This window comes from Leptopilina boulardi, unplaced genomic scaffold (assembly GCF_019393585.1).
Source record: "Leptopilina boulardi isolate dan_hultmark-lab unplaced genomic scaffold, ZJU_Lbou_2.1 LbouV2_273, whole genome shotgun sequence".
Lineage (NCBI taxonomy): Eukaryota > Metazoa > Arthropoda > Insecta > Hymenoptera > Figitidae > Leptopilina > Leptopilina boulardi.
This window is the reverse complement of record NW_026137833.1, coordinates 1684991-1708142: the sequence shown is the minus strand read 5'-3', so window position 1 is coordinate 1708142 and position 23152 is coordinate 1684991. Positions and strand designations below refer to the sequence as shown.

The 23152-nt window shown below is 24.6% G+C and overlaps 2 protein-coding genes across 4 annotated transcripts in view; one reads left to right on the top strand and one right to left on the bottom strand.

Moving 5' to 3' along the window:
• Nucleotides 1–3306: 3306 nt before the first annotated feature.
• Nucleotides 3307–8368, bottom strand: LOC127281532 (uncharacterized). Its single transcript, XM_051305255.1, has 15 exons — nt 8129–8368; nt 7750–7870; nt 7487–7577; nt 6905–7041; nt 6633–6773; nt 6382–6455; nt 6180–6300; nt 5893–6060; nt 5616–5827; nt 5306–5456; nt 5115–5239; nt 4767–4959; nt 4196–4395; nt 3558–3671; nt 3307–3473 (listed from the first exon to the last, which is right to left on the bottom strand). Exons 1-14 carry the CDS (start codon nt 8215–8217, stop codon nt 3578–3580), a joined length of 1917 nt encoding a protein of 638 aa, XP_051161212.1. The 5' UTR covers nt 8218–8368; the 3' UTR covers nt 3307–3473; nt 3558–3577.
• A 2476-nt stretch (nt 8369–10844) lies between these two features.
• LOC127281514 (sialin-like) overlaps nt 10845–23152 on the top strand; it is a 31891-nt gene continuing 19583 nt past the window's right edge. Inside the window, exon 1 of one of the 3 annotated variants that reach the window (XM_051305236.1) lies at nt 10845–11269. The gene's annotated coding sequence lies outside the window, so the exon portion shown is untranslated. Of the gene's footprint in view, nt 11270–21182; nt 21584–23152 lie in introns of those variants that run through there. The other 2 variants (XM_051305238.1, XM_051305237.1) reach the window with 2 other exon arrangements.

Below are 23152 nucleotides of genomic sequence, written 5' to 3'. Positions count from 1 at the left end.
AAATATGCATTTTTTTCATGGAATTAACCTTACCCCCCCCCTTAATGAGAGTCAACTATAATTCAGAAAAATTGAAATTTTTTATGTTAGATTAATTATTTAGAATTAATAAATTTTGACTCTATGGAATAATTAGTTTTTAGTCTGCTTTCACTTTATATGGAATGATCAACATTAAATTTTATTTTGAATGATTCATTAATGGGAAATTAACCTTATAATTTTTATTTAAAACTAATTACCAATCACTTCTAAGCGAATTTAATATTTTTTCCCGGCGCCATGTTGACGTTTGACAATAACGTGGATTCACAATTAGTGACACACAAATTTTATGCTAGCTTAATTTAGTAAGGCAGAAGCGGAGAGCCGAGGGTCAGGAAAATTACCAAAGTCATTATTTAAATTTTTCTCATTTAATTATAAGAATTTAACTCGAGTCCAAGAAAGTACTCGTAGAATGACAAAAAAAATCAATAGTGTGAAAAAAATATTTAGAATTTAGAAAGTCGAAAATCTGACAATTAATCATTCAAGAAAAGGAGAGAGACACCGTTAATTTTACGACGGTCTCTTAAAGAACCTCGGCCTGACATCAAATTATTTGACAAAATTTCACTCACAGTTTTCCTAAAAGTATCAAATTGAGACCAAAAATTGCATCAAATCTTTGCAACATTTTGATGCACATAAGTTATATCAAAAAGAGATCAAAAAATGAAGATGTATAAAGTAGTCACGTGCGAAGACGATTGTAAAGCACTTCAAAAAGACATAAACAATTTAATTGAGTGGTCCGCTGGTATCAGGTTTAATCTTAATGTTGATAAATGCAGTGTAGTATCTTTTTTTAGGCACGGTAAGCCAATTTTGAATAACTATACCATTGGCGATGTTCAGTTGAGAAGGGCAAACAGTATGAGTGATCTTGGGGTCACGTTTTCGTCCAATTTAAGTTTTGATACCCATATTGATGAAACTGTTAATGTCACGTTGAAAGTAATCGGTTATATTCAGCGAAATGCATGTCACTTTAATAATTTGTTTGTTCTAAAGACGCTGTACTATACCTTGGCAAGATCGAAATTGGAATTTGCAGTATCAATTTGGGTACCTCACCAGGATTATCAATTGCTTAAGTTGGAACGCGCTCAAAACAAATTTTTACATTTTGCTGCGAAACAAGTTAACGTACACTATGATTTCTTCAGTCATGATTACACTAATCTTAGAGAGTCGCTTATGGTCCCAATTTTTTCATCTAGAATTATTTATCTGGATTTATTGTTTTTGTTTAAAATTATAAACGGACTTATTGATTGCCCTCTTATACTATCTTGTATTGACTTTATTGTTCCCACAAAAGGTTTGAGAAATCAGAAACTGTTTAAAATACCATTTAATAGACAAAACTATTTGGACAATTCTGTTTTAAATAGAATGTTTTTTAGGGGTAATGAGTATTGTGATGAGCTAGATTTTTTCGGTATATCATTAGATAGATTTATCCGTGATTTGCGTAAATTAATTTTTGAGTAAATGTGTGACTGCCAAGGCGATTTGTTTTACTGCTTGTAATTTGATAATGTAAATTTATTATCTAGTGCTTTTGCACAAAAGGGCATTTTTCTTTTTCTTGTGAGCCCGTACATGGTAATTAAATAAATAAATAAATAATCAAATAAAAGGAACTCGATAATCTAGAAAAATTTGATTCCCGTTTTGGCGTATCCTTCACTTTAATATTTTTACTTTTATTATCATTATCATTATCATTATTTGTTCACTGCTAAAAATTAACCGTGTTACAAATCCTAATATGTTGCTATCTGAATAGTTACACTTAACAACAGGACGTTATTTTTCGTAAAAATAATAATTGCATGAGATTTAAAATTAGGATGTTCTTTACCAGCCTAAATTTAAAAATTGATAAATTTTTTTAATTAAATTAAAGAATTATTTTTTAATTAAATTGATTTTAATTTTCATTTCTTGAAAAACTCTTTAACTCACAAAAAATGCCCTATACATTTTTCTAGTCAAACCTTGCGTGAGAACAAAAATTGAGGAGCCGGATCGTAGAACCGATTCTTCGCTCTCTCCGGAGTCCCTCAAGTGAGCCAGCTTTCAGCTGCGCGGGGGACTTGCGCATTAGTGAAGAATCGGTTCTACGATCCTGCTCCTCAATTCTATTTCCGAGGTTATATCTTCAAAATTTTTTAAATTAAATTTTTTTTCCCATTTTAGACAATGTCTAATAGAAACTTTTAATCCTATGTAAAAGATAATAAATATAAATGCAATAAATATTTAATTAATAAAATAAAGAAAAGAAGAAAAGTAAATAGTTTATTATTATTGGATAAAGTTGAATTATTTTTTTGATTTTTTGTAAGGATAGAAATTGGAAATAAAATTGTTAATATAATAATATTAATAATTATCGTTGCCTCGAATTTCCTTTTTTACAACTTTTGAGATTTAAATTGTTACACTTGAAAAATTTGTCAGGCTTTTAGATATTTCTTTTAATTGCTTCATTTCTTCAGCGTGGGAAATCCTTATGAATTTGATACATTCTTGATTCTAAAAAAAAAATTGTTAAATTATAATATAAAGCAAATATGAGAAAAAAATACACAGAAAAACAATTGTACTAACCTAAATCTATCAAAATAATACAATTTTTTTGAGTCACCCGATAGCTAAAAATTTTTTTAAACTGAATGAAGCTTTGAATCGCTACGTAGCTAAATCTTCGTAGCACTGTCGCTATTTGTAATCCCACTCTTGGGTCCTAGTGCTGTTTGGATTTATTTTTCAAAAATTGAATGCTTGTTACTTTTTTAAATCCCATTTCTTTAATATTTTTCTTTCTTTGGTTTTTAATATTTTTATGTTTAATAAGATTATTTTAATAATATTTAATAAATAATAATTTCAATTGATTTTTATAATTATAAAATTAATTGAAACAAAATCGCAAAAATAATAATTTTCATGTAACCTTAAAATTTTCAATCATTTCTACAATCTCTCTGTGCTATTAAGGGATGTATGCAGTCACCTTCGGTAGTGATAATGGAGATAATAAGAAAAAATTAATATTAGCAATAGGTCTTCATAAGATAAAAAGTTTAATAATTCTACAAAAAAAATAAAATAAAATAATGTAAACAAAAAAAAAATAAAAACAAATATTTAGTTAAATTTCACTGCCATATAATTATTATATATTTTCCAATATACAAATTATTTCTTTCACTCTTCTGGAAATTTAATAAAAAATTCTTGAAAAGTTAATTATATTTATATTTTTCTTTATTTATTTGTTTTCGTTTTTTTTTTCATAAATCATTATTTATTATCGATTGTTGAAATAATGGAGATTGGATATATTTTGAAAGAAAGAAGAATAACTTGTGTCGGTAAAATAGAAATTTTGCAGAAAATTTCAAAATATGAACCATCTGTTGATGAAATTTTTAACAAATTATTTAATTATATCAATTATTTACAATTGATAAAGAAAATTTCTTTTTGTAAAAACTTACTTTATATCAGCAAATTTTTGTCAATTACCATTGACAAGATGAAGTACACTGTCTCTAGTAATTCCATAATCTTTTAATAATAAATTCATTTGATTCAATCGCTTTGATTCATACCTTAAAAAATGGGTAAAAACTTGTTAAAAATTTAATTAGAAATTTAGAAAATTTTTGAATAATATACTCAAAATAATAATCGTACAAATATAATAACTATAAGAAATTATTTATTTTAATATTAAATATAATTTTTAAAAGTAAAAATTTGTCAAGTGTGTACAAGCCTAAAATTTTAGTGTTAAATTTTTATGAAACCTGTTGCAATCAGTTTTAGGTGAGTTGCTTTAAAAACTAAAAGCCGCAAGCATAAAGGGTTGTCAAGATACAGGGGCTTCAATATTCCTGTTTTTATCGCTTATCATATACTATATTTTCGAATACACTCCAAATTCGAGAATTTTAATAAAAATTTGACAATATTAAATTTTAGGTGAACTTGACCTATTTTTGCCCTTATAAAAGGGAAAATTTTTTATCCCCTTATACAAATTCATATTTAATTAAATAAATAAAAATAGGTAATGAACAATATATTAATTAATACAGTTTTTAAAAATGTAGTTACTAAATTAATTATTCACCCATTTGTCACAATGTGGTATTTTTTTGACGCTGGACGATCTTTCATTGCAGTTGTATTTAAAATTTCATATAATCGAGCAACCGTCTCATTTGCAGATATATGTATTAGATAAATTTTTCCTCCATTTAGTGATCGAATTTTTAAACGTAATTCCTCTTTATTGTAAGATGGATCATTAATTTGTAGAATGAATGGTAACTAAACATCAAATAATTATGAAAAAAAATTAATTGTAATCAAAAATCAAATTTTTCTTCAATATGATATCGCTGATTACGAATTTGATGTCAATTATAAAAAATTCAAAATGGCGAATTCAACATGGCGAAAGATTTTTTAAAAATTGTCTCAATTCTCTTAAAACTTGTTACTCGGAAGGTTTTCCAGGTTGCTAAATCTAAATTTTGATGTCAGATTCGAAATCAGCGTATATTGATCACTAAAAAAATTATAATTATTCATTGTTAATAATTATTTATCATTTGGCATTAAAAAGTTAATTCATTTAGGCCTAAAATTTTTATTTTTTTTTTATTCATCTACATTCAATTATTACTTTGAATTTTTACCTCCTTTGAATTATTTAGAGTTGCAGATTTAGATGCTCGTGGTGTATGAATCTTTGTAGACAAATTTTTATTTTGCAACTTATTCAAATTATTTTGAGAACTTGTCAAATATTGTGATCCATTTTTTGGAAATGTTCCACTGTTAAAACGTTTCTCCGAATGACTAGCAGATCTCGATCGAAATTTACGATTACTGTATTATTGAAAAATTCGTACAAAATAAGATGATTTTAATTATTCGGTTTATTTGGTTATTTATTATTATCAATACCAACAGCTTATTCACTTAATTTATTGCAACCTTTGTAGATTTGCGAATAGAAATTTTTAATTTAAAAATAAAAATACCTTACTGGCGTTAAGTTCCTGGATGATTGATGTACGTTTTTACTAATGACCATTTTGTCAAATCTTATTGGTGATTGATTTAAAGAACGATAACTATCTGAATTTCTCATCGATGTTTTTACAATCTGATAAAAAAAATTTGATACACTTTAACGTATAACTAAATTAAAAAAAGCAGAATATCCTTCTACCTTTGATTTTCTTGCACTTAATGCAAGTTCAGCATTAATGTGAGATTGAAGATGAGTATTGGAACAATTATGATTGTGTGATGCTGAAATTTGTAGACGTAAATTGTTCAAATCTGATGAAGTGAAAGAATCCTTTTTGCTTTTTGTCAATCTGTAGTGTTTTTTAATTATTATTTTTTAGCTATATTGTTAAAATTAGAAGTAAATAGTTTATAATTAACGTAGTGTACAGTGGGACAGAATTTTTGAATCATAATTATGTAAAAAATTTAATAAATTACATTAGCGAATATGATTCGAATCGTCTTACTTATTTGATAAATCTTGTAAAGGAGATTGCAAATTAAGATCTCTATTTGTGTTGATAGGACTCTGATTAGTTGATCCAGGCCAAGAGTTTGCAGATTTACCATCACGCATGGTTGTCTTATATTGAGAGGACACTTGCTTTCCCAATCTATAGCCATGACCAGGAAAATCAGCTCCATAGCCAATGTAAATTTCCTTCCTATGATCTTCAACCTAACGTTTATCAGAATTCAATTCAAGTCATAATTTTTGTATTAGAATCATTTGAAAGTAGTCACCTTTAATGGTACACCGTTTGGATAATTATTTTGAAATTCTGATGGATAATATCCATCTAATATATCGCGAATAAAGCATTTTGTTAATGGATCACTGTAGAGACGTAGACGTCCACCTTCAACTACTAAACCATTTTTGAAGAATTTTAACGTCATGCACTTTGGTACCTTATAAAAAATAATAGAAATTGTATTATTATGATATTTTTTACTATAGAAAAATCCAAAAAAAAAAATTTCGAAATTACTTTTTGTTTATAGTTTATAAAGTGTTATGAATTAATTACTTTAAAAGATGCAATCGAACCGTCTTGACTGTGATGAACTTGAACTTCATCTATACCTGCATCAATGTTAAGTTCCTCAATATTGGCAATTAATTGGGTATAACAGCTTTCTATGTAATCTCTGTTTTTATAGTCATTTGTTAAAATAAAAATACTAAAAATAATGAATATTAAAGAAGGAGGATGGAAACAATTTAGTTACTTTGATAATGTTTCGGAAGATGAATTGGTGCCTTGGCCTCCAATCCATACCAAACCGTAATCTTCAAGAAATTTCTAAAATTTGTGATGAAATTTACACAGTAATTAATAACTACATTTCAGGAGAAAAAATAATTAAGAATTTTTTTTTTTATAATTGTTTGTGTGAAGAATAAATTATTTTAATCAACTGATTTTAAAATTAATTTTAGCTAATAGCTAAATGAATGTATTTTTATTTTTTCCTAATACCTCCATCTCGAGAATTCTTGTTTCCAAAGCATGACACTTTTTTACAAGATTATCTGATTTTGCCAATTGTTTTTGACATTCTTGTTGATCTCTTTTACGATGTGAATCTTGAAATTTATGTTTTACAGTCAATTCCTTATTCTAAAAATTTAAATTGTTTTTAAACATTAAATTTTAATTTTTGATAATTTTCCATAAACAGCACATAAATATTTCTTTAAATATATTTAAATGATGTTTTCTTTCTGTTTTTACAATTTTTTTACTTGTACCTTACGTTTTAATAAATTAATTTCTTGTTCTTTTACTTTTAATTTCTCTTCTGATTTTAAAAATAATGATTGCATTTTTTGTATTTGATTAGTTGCCAGATATAATTGTTTCGTCAACATACCGATTAATTCACTTTCTAGGAATAATAATAAAATTAAAGATATACAAAAAATTACAGTTAGTGTGTAAATATTAATAATAATAATAATTCTAATGGTTATTCAATTTCTTGGCTACTTTTTGTAAAAATTAACTTTATGCACTAATTTTACAAAAAATACGTTTTGTGAATAAATTATAATATTTTTCAATATTTGTAAATAATGGGAGGCAGTTAAAAACTTGTAATCATTAGTTTTTGAATAAATAGTTATTTCTATAACAGGTGATTATAAATTTTTTACAACGTCTCGTATATATAATATTTAAACTAATAAAGAAAATAAAATATTATAATTTAGAAAAAGATATTTTTGTAAGAAAATTATAATAATTTTACTGTTTTAAGAGAGTTTTAAAAAATTTTTTACTACAAAATTAATTAAAAAAATCTAAATAATATATTATTGAAAATTTCAAACCATCTTCATAATCCGAATTTTTATTTTCTGAATTAAACGTAGCTGACGAATTACGACAGAGTTTTTCATTACCTTTGGATATTACAGAGTACTATAGATAATAATATTAAAAATAATATCAAAAACAATATCAAAAACAATATTAAAAACAATATTAAAAGCAATTTTTTAAAATTAAAATCAATAATAAAATTAATAACATTTTTAAAAAATCCATTAATGTCACGACTAATAACAATAAAATATTTCTAAACACAACTAACCCTTGGAGTTTCGTGAAAATTATGTTTCGTCAATGAATTACGTAAAAAATTAGAATCAGCTACTTCAGGTAATGTTTCCAATGATAAAAAATTAGAGGCTACTGAGGATTGTCTCAAAAATCTAAAAATAAAAATTTATTTAACAAACATATACGGGCAAAAGCCCTTGAAATACATGAGAAATAAATTTAATCTAAAATTATTTTTAAAAAATAGTAAAATAAAATATTGAATAAGAATAAACAAATATTAAATGAATAAAGCTTATTATATAGGTTAATTAAAAAAATTTCTCTCATTAATTTTGAAAAATTAAATAATTAAAAAAAATTATTTTTTTTCTAAATAATAGAGGTTATTTATAACGTCTTTGACATACTTGTTAGAATAATTTGTTGGTAATTTTTGTTGTTTCGATAATTTTTTTCCCGGTAATGTCGTTGCATTTTTATTACTCATACTGGACATATAGTTATTTATTAGTGTTGTTTGAAAGCATTTGAATTTAGAATTTTGTTTATTCTCTTCCAAAAAAAAAAAAAAATTGTTAAATGTAGAAAATGTATGCTAATACCATACATGTAATATCAAATCTAAAAACGTGATGTGTCGAGTATAATTAGACAAAATAAATTAAAAAAATAAATGATTATTATAATTTTTTCAGGGTTATAATAACAATTTGATACATTTGATATAAAATGACAACTTCACGAAGCATGAAATTAATACACACATTTTATAATATAAAGAACAATAGGGGGATTGGAATGTTTGTATTCGAATTATAAACATTGTCTCTTGTAACATACATTTATAATATATCAAGTGCATTATAAATGCGTAGTATTCCTCATTCTATAATAGAAATTATTTAATTATAAACGTATATAATTAAAAAAAAAATTTTAATATTGATATTTCGTTCTAAGTGATTAAGTTTATTATTTTTAAATTGCTTTAAGTATTTAAAATTATATGTGATTGTTGTGATTTTACATGTAAATATTTCCGCAGATTTATGAAAATTTGGAAAAAAAACTGGATTCTATTATTGAATGCAGTTAAATAAAAATTTTAACCTCTTCGCAGTCGAGGCTAAAATCTCATAAGTGAGCCCAAAATGTCAGTAAATTTTTGAATGACCAAAATTTGTGCAAATGTGTAGACTATAGTATTTAAGGTCGCTGATTACGATTCCAATGTCAGATTTTAAAAATTCAAAATGGCGGAGCCAATATGGCGAACGATTTTGCAAAAAATGGCAAAAATGATTTAAAAATACTTAAAAATTGTTACTCGGGGGTTTTTGGGGTCGCTGATTACGAATCTAAAGTCATATTTCAAGAATTCAAAATGGCGGAGCCAATATGGCGGACAATTTTTTTAAAAAATAGCAAAAAAGATTTAAAAATACTTAAAAATTGTTACTCGGGGGTTTTTGGGGTCGCTGATTACGAATCTAAAGTTAGATTTCAAACATTCGAAATGGCGGAGCCAATGTGTCGGACAATTTTTCAAAAAATGGCAAAAATGATTTAAAAATACTTAAAAATTATTACTCAGGGGTTATGAGGGGCCGATTTTGAAAATATTCATTTTTTTTAATTGCGAGCTTTTAAAATTACAAATCGATTTTTCGTCCCTAAGAAATAGAAATTTTATCATATCGAAAATCGGCAACGTATTTCTGTGAGGAATGTTGTTTTAAAGATATGATAAAAATTTGGATTGAAAAAAATGAAAATTGATTGAGTTAATCTGCGTGCAGATTTGAAAAATCGTGTTTCGTGAAAAACGTGTTTAAAGTTTTGACATGTGTTTAATGCAGAAAAAATTAATAAATTTAAGTACTAAAATTTTTTTTACCATTAGTCTGCTATTCCAAGACCATATAGTTGACCTTCTAATGACATCTTTTAGTGAATTAGAAAAGTTCGAAGTTGAATTCAAACGTGTTAAGTGGACCCGACGAGCAGGTAACAAACTTACTGCAAGTAGTCGCGGTTTGAAGTAGCTGGCATGGTTAGGGAAGGAATGCGAAATTTAAAGGAAAAAATTTTCCTACCTTTTGTCCCTTATTCTAATGTTACGAACGAGAAAAATTAATTATTTAATTATTATAATTTTCAACAATTCTTTAAAATTTTCTATTCCCTGGAGGAACCAAGTTGCCATTAAAAGTCAAAATGAACATTTAACTTAATAATGTTTATTTTTAATGTGGGTTCGATTAATTAATTCGCCGATAGAAGACGAAACTGCCAATTTAATCTTTAGATCGTAAATAATGTTTCTTATCTTTGAGATGAAAATCCACACTATTTTTGACAGCACAAATAAAAGATCTATTGATTGAAATAGAACATGTAAAAGGTTCAAAGAATTTTTTAAGCTAAAAAAAATTTCGAATTTTTAAAAATTCTTCAGTGGTGTAACCCCTTAAATTTGGACTTTATTTTCGGATTCAGCGGGTCATTTTACATGGGAAATAAGGGTTAAATTTTGTGAATCAAAATCTCTGTAAACTAGTGTAATTGACTATTATATATTTATAATGATAATATTATAAATAACACTTATAACTTATTATTCGATTATCGCAACTGTAACGACTTCATGTTAGAATATCTATATAGGATGTCCGCAGGATATTCAAAATATCCGAATGTTTAAAGAGCTCAGAAATATTTTACGATTTGCTTTCATAATAATAAATTTAAATAAAATTATTATATTCAAGTATAAAAATTTCTATAATTTCTATTTTTCGGTGATGATCTTCGACGAATCCATTTCTTGTGTCAATTTCTGATTTATTAACACCGTCACTAAGATATCATCTTACATGTGTCCTTTTTCTAATCTATGTAAAATTTACCACATATCTGTTTATATTAAACAACAAAATGGAAACCTTAATCACAAGAGTTCGAATGCGATACAATTTAATTATCATAAATTAAGTTTTGCGATCAAATGTATATATACATGTCAGGCTAATTTCCATTTGAAAACGCCGCTTATTGGCAAATTCAGTACGCAGAATCGAATCATATATACAAGCCTCGTCTTTACATTGATCGTAGTCATCTGCCAGTTGGGTATGTCACGTGACGTGTGACGTGCGTACCAGTAGTAACGTTAAGGCCAGAGTCAGACCAAGTCAGACAAACTGAACTCGTATTCGCACCGACATTTTCTTATTCGTGCGTGTATATAGAAAAAAAAAACCAACTTCAATGTCAATCAATTTACTTTCTCTTAAAAATAATTTACATTAAACAAATTTATTGTCTTTTGAAATATTGCAAAAAAAAATATTTTCCATTATTTTCTATCGTTCAGAAAAAACTTCTCTCGTGATGGAAATGTAGAGAGAGAGAGAGAGAGAGAGGTTGTTGCCGGTTTTTAACACGTGCAAGGAAAAAAAAAGAGAGAATCCCAAGAAATAATGTCGCGAAAGATGGAGACGCTTGCTTTGGTAAAAAATATTACCAAGCACAAAGATACATCAAAGGTAAATGAAAATAATTAATATTTTCGTTTGGAATTATCAGTACTCTCACTTTCAACATTTTTGTCATAGCATCCAAGTACTTTTTTTTTCCCTGCCTTATCAGAAACAATTTTTATTACCTAATTTTAAAAAATTATGTGCAATATAGTAAATATAATAACAAATACAAGGAATTATATTGCATTTATGAATGTAATTATTTGCAAATTAGAGTAGTGATTTTTTTTTATCTTAAAATGCAAACGTTTTATTAAATTACAAATAAAATAACAAATTTCGTTGTAAAAGAAAAAAGGAGAAGAGAGAAAACATTAAGATTTATTTATAAAATTTAATTTTTATATTTGAAAAATAAAATTCCCTACTTTTGTTACATCACAATTAATTATTAGGTTAACGGTATCAGGGAAAAAAAATTATTTGCATACTTTATCAACTACACAAGGTTGACCATTAATACATGATTTATAAGCGATTCGACATTCATTTGTTAATAAATTCATTTTTATTTTGGCATCCATTGATTTAGATTACCAATAATTATGCACTAAATATTTCAATTGACACAGGAATAATTCAATTTATTAACTACTCTTAAGTTTTCAAATGAAAAAATTATTATTTTTTTTTTCAATTAAATAAATAAAAATATTATTTGCCATCCTTGCATTTTTTTTTTCGCTACTTTTTATTATACATCCATAAAATTGAATACAATGGTATACATATATCGTTGCAATATAAAAATTAATCAATTTTATTGCATCTTATTATATTATCACTTAATAATTATGTATATATATATTTATTTATTTATTTATTTATAAAATAAGATCATAAAATAAACCATAAAACTAGTTTAAATATATTTTCCTTATTTGAAAAAAAAAATATATATATATATTTATTTATATTGAATAAGAATATTAAAATGCGCGTATAATGAGGACGTAGAAAATAAGTTGCATGATGATTGCAACATTATAATACACAGAAAGCTTAAGTGTTTGCTGGGTCAAGGCTTTGTACTATCACACATATTGACACTTCCTATATTAAATAAAGTAAAAAAAATTATTTCTATATTTACAAATTAATGCAAAATTTCCAATTAAGTTGACATTAAAAGTGGGTTAATTATTTTATTTTAATTTTCCTAATATTTAAGTAAGTAATAAAGTGTTCTTGTTGAAAATTTTCATTTTATCTTTTATTATTATAAATAATAATATAAAATTATTTAGACTTGATGAATGCAATTTATAACAAATTGAATTTTTTTAAAGATATTTTATTGATTAAAAATAACAACAAAATTAATTACTCACTAGTACACGAAACTTACTTTATATGAATGGGTTTTAAATTTATTCTAAACATCAATTTTTTTTTTCAAAAAATAGCTAAATTTATTTTTAAAATAAAGAAAAATATTGATGTTAAAGTGTTTTTTGAATAAAGAGTGTATAAAAATTATCGAAAAAATGTAATATTTTTAAATAACCTTTATTTTTTTTTAACTAAATGTTTTTTTACTGCCAGCACACATTGATAGAAGCAGACTAATTGTCTAATTAAATTAAACTCGTGCTAACGAACTCTGATACTAACCCTAACTTTAATTTACCCTCTCTAATTAAAATCTCTAGTCTTTGTTTAATTTAATTACCTAATTAAAGACAATTTTGTATTCTTTATAAATATAAATGAATTGTGATTAATTTAACTTTAACTTTAATTAATTTATTTATATAGTTATAATAATTTAATTTTTAATTTAATAAAAATTAAATAAATAAATAATTAATAAAAAAAAACACGAAATAATTATTTATAGTTTTACAAATAGATACGGTTACAAAGAAGTAACGCAAACCAATCTTAAGTGAACAACCACATTAGAGGAGACTTTTTCTTAGTCGTTTTTCATGAATTTTTTTCCAAAGGGATAAAATTATTTAAATGAAATAAAAGAATGTCATATATTACATACATATATTGAAATTCATCTCAGAATTTTTTCGATTATTTTTATTTAAAATTTTTAAAGTTATATATGCTCATAGAGCTGCGCCACCTGAGTTGTCAATTGTCCTGCAATCTGAAGACCATAAATTTGATCTGAAAGCAAAAATTAACTACAAATTAATTTAAAAAACCTTTAAAAAAATTTCTAAATCCAAACTATATCAATGATATTATCGACTAAATAATTTAGAAATTTCGTTTCCATCACAAGATAACCAGGAAATTATTAATTATTATCCCATATATATACATTGATAATCGATAAATTATCATTAGTCATATTTACACAATTAAATTGTTGATTAAATTTTGTTTGCGATCATTGTTATTAAAGCTTCAAGTTAATTGTTTATTTAAATTAAAATTAATTAACAAATAAAAATCTCATTAAATATTTTCAGTTTAATTAATAATAATAAGCTCATATTTTAGATTTAAGATTCAGATTTAAGATAAAGAAACCGCTTCTTTGAAATATTCTAATTTTAAAGTAAAGAATAATTTTTGAAATATTTATTTCATTAGATTAAAAATTTATTTCTGAAGAAAATTAGAAAGAGAATTAAATTTTGTTTTGTAAATAAATTAATTCCTTCATTGAATTATATTTTGTTATTTTCTTGATATAATAAATGATGATGAGCAAAAAAAATTTATCTACATCCGACAAAAAAATTAAAAAAGAAAAAATAATTAATGAACTGGCATTTCACAAATATTGGTACATTTAACACACACTATACAAAACTGACACAAATTCTGAATCGACTGATGTAAGACATGAAATTAATAATTTGACGATGTAACAAATAAATGAAACCGGAAAATCAATTCGTCAAATCATGAAAAGCAGTGAATTATTCATTGAACCAGAAAATTTTGTGTAGAAAAAATAAAATGACAATTTATACCCACTTGGAAGTAGATCTCCTTGAAGCACTTCCACGAGATTTCTATAATAATTTACGATGGAATTATATCTCCTTTTTTTGGGTGGAATTCAGTATTCCAGATAGTACACAATATATTTCAGAAACTTTCCAAGATAAGAGATCTGCCATGTTTTTTTGATAAAATGTCAAAATGCTTTGGATTTAAACGACACTCCCTTTTTAAGTGTGTTTGGGTTCGCTGATAACGAATATGGATTCAGAAATTTAAAATTCAAAATGGCGGATTCAATATAAACGACTAAAAGTGTCAAAATGTTTCTGCACTAAACAAAACTCATGTTTTTTTTATGTATTTGGGGTCGTTGGTAACGAATATGGCCTTAGAAATTCAAAATGGCGGATTGAGTATGTCCGAAAATATTAAATTATAATTTATTTCGACACTAGTAAATTATTTTATTTGAAAGTAAAGTAACACTTGACAAACATGAAGTTTAACCCTCACAACACAAGGATATTCAGGATATCCCTGGGACGTCCTGGGGATATCCATTTGCTTTTGGCGATTCGGATATCCCTAAGATATCCTCTGGATATCCATGGACATCTCTAAGATATCCCAGGGATATCCAAACCGCCGAAAACAAATCGATATCCCCAGGACGTCCCAAGGATATCCTGAATATCCTTTTGTTGTGAGGGAAGAATTGCTGCGTGGAAAAATTTTTTTTTAGAAAATTCGAGGAGGAAATACAAAAAGAGCGAAATCACCACAAATTGAGAATTTGGAAATCAATACCATCGAAGTAGATTTTTGTTAAGCAGCCACAAGTTATCATTTAACTTTCATTGACAGTCGAAGCATCTTGTAATATTTGGTCAAACTTACCGCAATAATCCAATCACTCGTGTAGTATATGATTGATTCCCCTGTATCGCAAAATAAAAAAGTCGATGGTACAACACAAATTAATTTGTGAACAATTTAAGATAGTAAATATTTTTTTTTATAAAAATCAATGTAATAAGAAATATAATAATTGCGTGTATTATAATATGAAAATAGTGCGAACGCGATGAGTACGCAAATGTTCTCTGAAGAATTTCGTTGCTGTCGTCGAGGCGTGCGTTTGTCGTCTGCTATGCGATTGACGCGCCACACAGTGGTTTGAAATCAAAAAGTATGGTTCAAAACAGTCCCCAGAGCCTACAAATTGCAACCGATTTTGGAATTTTTTTTAAAAAATAATCTTTAACAAAATTGTAAGAGATCCCTGGAGCCCGATTTTTGATTTTCAATTTGCATAAATAATTATATTAATATAAACAAATAAAAAAAACGTACTTTTTTACATATTACTCTTATTTTCAAAAAAATATGTAAAGTTTTTATTGTAAGGTATTTAAATTTACTCCTCTGGATCTCTGAATTGTAGAATGATATAGACCCATTAGTAAATTGTTATAAACAAATTGTTAATTTGGTAAATGATTTCAATTAACTTAAATGAAACTGATTACCTGGGGGGGGTTTTCGGGGTCGCTGATCACGAATTCGATGTCAGTTTTTCAAAATTCAAAATGGCAGATCCAATATGGCGGACAAAAAATTTTTAAAAATCGCTTAAATTCGCTTGAATCTGGTTACTCGGGGGTTTTTGTGATCACTGATCACGAAATCGATGTCAGTTTTTCAAAATTCAAAATGGCGGATCCAATATCACGAACGAATTTTTAAACATTCATTGGATTCGCTTAAAAAAGTTTTCTTAAAAGACATTTAAAATTTTTAAAAAGACTGACGTATAATTTATATACAGTAACAAAAAGACCTAAATAACAATTTTCAATCGAATTTAATTTTTACAAAATTGTCTACCTTATTGGATATGCTATTGGATTTTGATTTTTTGAAAAACTAACATCGAATTCGTGATCAGCGATTATAAATTTATTATATAAATAATATAAAATAGAAGTTAAATTCGAAAAAATTAAATAATTATAAATTTTCAAAAATTTATAACTTTCGAGATTTGTATTAAAGATATGAAAAAATCAATGTTAGGAAAAAATTATAAATTGTTATAAACAAATTTTAATTTTAGATAATTACTTTGATCGATTTTAATAAAAATAGTGACCAAGGGGTTTTTGGCATCGCTGATCACGAATTCGATGTTAGTTTTTCAAAAAATCAAAATCGAATAGCATATCCAATAAAGTAGACAATTTTGTAAAAATTAAATTCGATTGAAAATTGTTATTTACGTTTTTTGTTACTGTTTATAAATTGTACGTCAGTCTTTTTAAAAATTTTAAATGTCTTCTAAGAAAACTTTTTTAAGCGAATCCAATGAATGTTTAAAAATTCGTTCGTGATATTGGATCCGCCATTTTGAATTTTAAAAAACTGACATCGAATTCGTGATCAGCGACTCCAAAAACCCCCGAGTAACCAGATTCAAGCGAATTAAAGCGATTTTTAAAATTTTAGCCGCCATATTGGATCCGCCATTTAGAATTTTGAAATACTGACATCGAATTCGTGATCAGCGACCCCGAAAACCCCAGAGTAATCAGTTTCATTTAAGATAATTGAAATCATTTACCAAATTAACAATTTGTTTATAACAATTTACTAATGGGTCTATATCATCATTCTACAATTCAGAGATCCAGAGAGGTAAATTTAAATACCTAACAACAAAAACTTTACATATTTTTTTGAAAATAAGAGTAATATGTAAAAAAGTACGTTTTTTTATTTGTTTATATTAATATAATTATTTATGCAAATTGAAAATCAAAAATCGGGCTCGAGGGATCTCTTACACTTTTATTAAAGATTATTTTTTAAAAAAATTCCAAAATCGGTTGCGATTTGTAGGCTCTATACTATTTTGAACCCAACTTTTTGATTTCAAACCACTGTGGCGCCAGTTTGAATTTAGCAAACTAACGAAAGTCCGCGAAATTCAATTTGAATATTTTAATAAAATTAGGAGGGAAAACCGTCATCAACATTTATATAATAATAATTAAAAAATTATTTGGGTCGTTGCAATATATACGCAGAAATATTAAATGAATTTGAAGAGGGACGACGATAATATTTAACTTACTTATCTCAAGTGATTTGGATCGTATAGAATTTTATACATATGATTTCCGTCAGAAACGCAGTTTGAACAGAATTACCAAGAGACTCTTTATTAAAAATATCTTTAAAAAGTGTACAATACCTAATTGTATATCTCAAGTTGTTTTATTAATTTCTCTGCATGAAATTTATAAACATAATATTGTACAGGGTTTATTAAAATTTATCCTCCAATTAACAATAATGAGTTTTCTGAACTAATTGAAATGATAAAATCATATTAAAAACGGAAAGATTAATGTAAAGTCATAAAAACCTAACGAATGTGATGGTACAGAAGCCAATAGACAAGAGATGAACTGTTGTGAAAAAAAAAAAATGTAATTGAACCGTCTGACACTCCATTTAATTAATCCCTATATGAATGGTTTCATGGAAAAAAAAAGATACTGGTTAAAAACAAAAGTGGTCATTGATTTTAGAAAATTAAACGATATGTCATATATGCTTATACTACAAGCTTTAATAGAGTATAATTTATGGCTATGATTATTTAAAAGAAGCCATATAAACTCTTTGAATTAGCTGTCGTTATAGAATATCACCAAATTCACATGAAAGATATACTTGTTTAAAATTTATGGAATTTAGCACAACTGAAGGTCATTTTTTAATTTATTTGAATGCCATTTGATATAGAAAAAAAATACTCTAATAACCTTTTAAAGAATTATGGACTGTTAGTATAGGCAGAGAATACGTTTTGCATCTATATTTGGATAATATCCTTATTGGCATTTGACATCAGCAATTCTGAAAATAGATCTAACGTTTAGAACTAGATATCCTTTTGAGAACATTGATGAAAATTATTGATATATTATTGATTTAAGGCCAGGTCCAAGTGAGGCAGCGCCATCTATATTGAAACTAAAATTTTGGAAAATTTTCAACAGCCTTTTCTTCAAAACAAGAAGGTAAAATACTTTTTCCTTTATGGATAATTGATTATTGGCAAGATATACACCAGCTAAAACTTCTTTTGAGTTAAAATAATAAAAAAAATTTCATGTCAATAAATTAAATATGAGCACTTTTTTTTCACAAAAACTGTAACAGTACTTTCTCAGAAATTACAATCAAAAATGCAATTTCCATTTGGAAAATTAATAAACGCTAAAAAATACACGACCTAAGATTTACCAATCACGAAAATAACAAAAAAAAAGTTTTTTAACATAACATATTTTACTCATTATGACAGGCGTTTGGCAGGTTATATATGTCACCAGACGTTTCGAGGTTTTGCCGAAAGGAGGAGATTGGCGCTGTTGCTAATCACTTGAAATACATAATCTACCAAAGGGCTGTCACAATCAGTAAAGCAGTATCAATATGTTAAATATTTAATAAAATTTTTTTTTGTTATTTTCGTGATTGGTAAATCTTAGGTGGTGTATTTTTTAGCGTTTATTAATTTTCTAAATGGAAATTGCATATTTGATTGTAATTTCTGAGAAAGTACTGTTACAGTTTTTGTGAAAAAAGTGCTCATATTTAATTTATCGACATGAAATTTTTTTCATTATTTTAACTCAAAAAAAGTTTTAGCTGGTATATATCTTGCCAATAATCAATTATCCATAAAGGAAAAAGCATTTTACCATCTTGTTTTCAAGAAAAGGCTGTTGAAAATTTTCCAAAATTTTAGTATCAATGTAGATGGCGCTGCCTCACTTGGACAATTTGGAATAGTTAGTCATATAGACAATAAATGTAGTGATCTCTCTGTTGGAATTTATTGCTGCTTGAATATGCAAATTATTGTGTTCTTTTATCAAATACACCTAACGAAGTTAATTAAACAAATGCATTATTCCTGTATTCTCAATTGAATAATTTCTCAATTAATGCTTAAAAATTATGAACGTTTTTTTGATTCCTTACTCAAGAATCAATTTCTTGATTGACTTTGTTACGCCCGTGAGAACATAACATAAATATTTAAAAATAATAATTTATTTATTTAAATATTATCATTAATTTTATTTAATTATAAATATATATATATATATTTAAGTTTCAATTCATATCCAATAACGTGGGAATATTTTTGAGTAAAATTTTATTTCATAAATTGAAAAAATTATTTATTGAAGGAACAGAGAAGTTTATTAGCAACTACTAAATAGAATCATTAATATCTTTAGAATTCAAAGATTAAAAATTAGGAATCAATATGAAAATAAAACATTTGATTACGAAGATTTCTTAATTTTTACAAAATAATTATATTTTTTTTATAACAATTAATTATTTAACATATTTTTAATAAAAAATTTAAATTTAAGATAATTAGGTACACTTTCAATTTAAAATAATTATATCGAAGTTGCAAAAATAAGAATGATTTTAACTTTACACTACATTATAGTACTAATCATTGTAAATCTAGTTGAATTAAAAATTAAAATCAATTTTTTCACAACAGATATTTATCAATTTACTAAATTGCTTTCCCTTTATGAATTCGCAACAGACAAGATTTATATCAAAAAAAGTCTGAGGAAAAAAATATTGTCAATCTATAACAGAATTAATTTCTTATCGCACTTTTTTTTATTCCATCAAAGTTTATTTTTAACGAAAATATTTTCTTAATTTATAATACAGAAAAAGAAAAACAATTTTAACAAAATTATTTCATAAATTTAGTTTCTGAAAAAAAAATTTTAATTAACAATAATTAATATCGAATTTTTATTCAATATGTTAATATCATTAAATTACAAAATTATTTATTTAAATTAAAAGCTAACTATTATTAATTATTGCAAAAAAGTTAACTTGTTATACAGTTAATATTTCATAAATAGTTAATTAATGTTTATTTAAATTTAATTTAACTTTAATGTTAAATATTATAAACTTTGTATATTAAAGTTAAATTACATCGCTGTTTTAGTTGATGTCTTTATTAATTTAATACGTTTACACTGACAATCACTTTAATTTTATTGAGTCAGACTAAACAAATCATTATCTCGTGATCTATTGTACATCATGAGATTGTTACCGGATAAGTCACGAGATGCAATAATAATTAATTTGCAATTCCACATGCAAATATACTCTCTCATGTGCTTTAAATTTATTATTCAATTGCTTCTTTGACACATTTTTCAACATTCAATTTGGGGAATTTAATTTTTATTCCATATAAATGAAATTATTTTAATCATTAATTAGTTTTTTAATTGAAAAAAAAGTAAATTAATTACACGTCAAAAATTATAATTTTTATTTATTTATTAATATTTATTACAATGAATTGTAAACATTTGTAAACAAATTGTAAATAAAAATTTACTGATAATTAGCAAATAATAAAAAAATTATTTCTTAAATATTTAATAAATTTAATTAATAAATATGTATTATTAATTTAATTTAATAAAAAAATAAATGTAAATGCCGTCTAAAACTTTTGAGCTCACTAGGATAATTAATTTTTTTACAATATAAATGGAACAATAAAAATTTGTAATCAATTTTTTTAACAATAATACTATTATTATAATTAATTATTTATAACTTGATGGTGATTTTTTCAATTTCTATAGTTAATTTAAATTAAAAATTTACTATTATTATTTATTATTTATTATTATTAATTTGTTAATTAATTCAATTATCATAAAATTCTGCATTAATTATATTATTAAAATCATTTTTTTTCTTTAATGAAAATAAAAACAAAAGTAATTTAATTGTCTCATTAATAATAATAAAAGTGTAGCGAATTAATTATTGGAATTTTTTGAAAGAATATTAAATCACAAGACCAATTGATAGTTCATAATGAACAACATTATAAGTAATATGGTGGGGCACACATATTAAATGATAGTCATCGCAGTCACTGGTTCGTTGTTATATCATGGATTTTCAGTTCGAACAATTCTATCGGTCTTCATTGAGTTCGCTGTCATCGTGTATCGTCAGGTCGTGTTACATGTTTCATGAGTTAAAAGTGTAAGATATTCATTATTCAGCTCAAAAAAAAAAAAAAAAAATTGAAAGTGTCATAAATAAGTATTTATTTACGTGATGAAGTTTTTAATATCGATATACATTATTATAATAATGGATAATAATAACATAAAAAATACTTGGAACTATTCATCACGTATATTTTGTGGATAAATAACAACAAAATATAAACCGCGTGTGCACATAAAATATTCACTTTATAGTGCAATAAAAAAAAAAACATTAAATTTATATAAGGTAATTGATTATTATTAAATTAACTGAAATAACTAAATTAATTTAATAAATTATAAACAATAATATTTATTTATCAATTTAGAATTTATATTTTATATATATTATAATTATTATAAAATAAAATATAATACAATAATTACAATATAATTATTATAATGCAACAGTAATAATAATATTTAAAAAAAAGAATGTTCCAATAATTATTTTTTTCAGTAAAATAATAAAAAAGAAATTTTTATTTTTTTTTTAGTAAATTTTCGCTAAATAAAAATAATTGTAATAATAATTTTGATAAATTACATTCTGAATTGAAAATTAATGACACAAAAAGAGAGAAATAAAAGACAATTTCTATGAATATAAAAAGTAATTTTATGTAAATTAGTTAATACGTCGTAAGTAGTATAAATTTTAGAATAAATTTGAATTAAATATAGATTGGATAAAATTTCATATATTGATTCTAAATTGTAAATTCAATAATAATAGCAATAAAAATTTACAAATTAGTATAAAATACAATTTTTTTTTATCATATTTTTTCAAAATAATATATTAATAGTAAAATTAGACATTTTTTTTCCATAAAAGTTGGTGAAGGATTAATGTTAATTAATGTAGATATATTTCATTGTAAATGAAAACTAATGTTATTGCAAAAAAAAAAACAGATTTTATTTTCTACAAGAATAGAAGGTTATTTTACTGCAATGGAAACGTGAATTTTGCATTTATTATAACATTGTGGTTATTTAGTCTCGTATTTCTATAAAACTACTAAAAGAAAATTTTAAAATTTTTCAATTTGTGAATATTAATTTATTTTTTTTTATTAGTTAATTTTACATGTCAAAGAAGAAATTTGATTGAAACATATAACTCTCTAGTTATATTTAAGTTTAGCTCCATTAGAAAATTATTTAATATTTTTTTTTGTGTAATAAAAATAAATAGAATTTTTGCAAAATATTAAAAATTGCTAATAATTAATAAATAAATGCTAATAATTAAATAATAAATAAAAATTCATAATTAAAATTACAAATTAAACGATAATTCTATGAGTTAGCGAAATAAAACGTGCAATTGTCAATATTATTGATTATATATAGCTCAAAGGTTATATTTACTATTCACTTGTGTGTTTTATACAATGTGCTATTTCATTTTATAGTGTATAATTAAAGTTTTGTTGATTTTAATTTCACACGATTACTTATATAAATTTTTTTCTCAACTCTGAAAAAATTAAAATTGTATTTTTTTACCTTTTTTAAATTTATTTTTAATTGAGATTTTTTTTTTTTAATTAAAAAATGACAAATATCAATCAATTCAAGTAAATCTTTTCCTAAGGAATTTACAAATCTAAGGTAATTTAAATAATAATTAATTATTTTTCAATTTTTATTACTTAATAAATAAATTAATTATTGTTTATTTTATTTACTTTAGATGTGGAAATTCATTAGCTCGTAAATTAATTTCGAATCTTGTCGATTTACATAGAATTAATATTTTATCATTTTTTTTTTTTTTTTATAGTAGGGGCAAAAAATTATTTTTCAA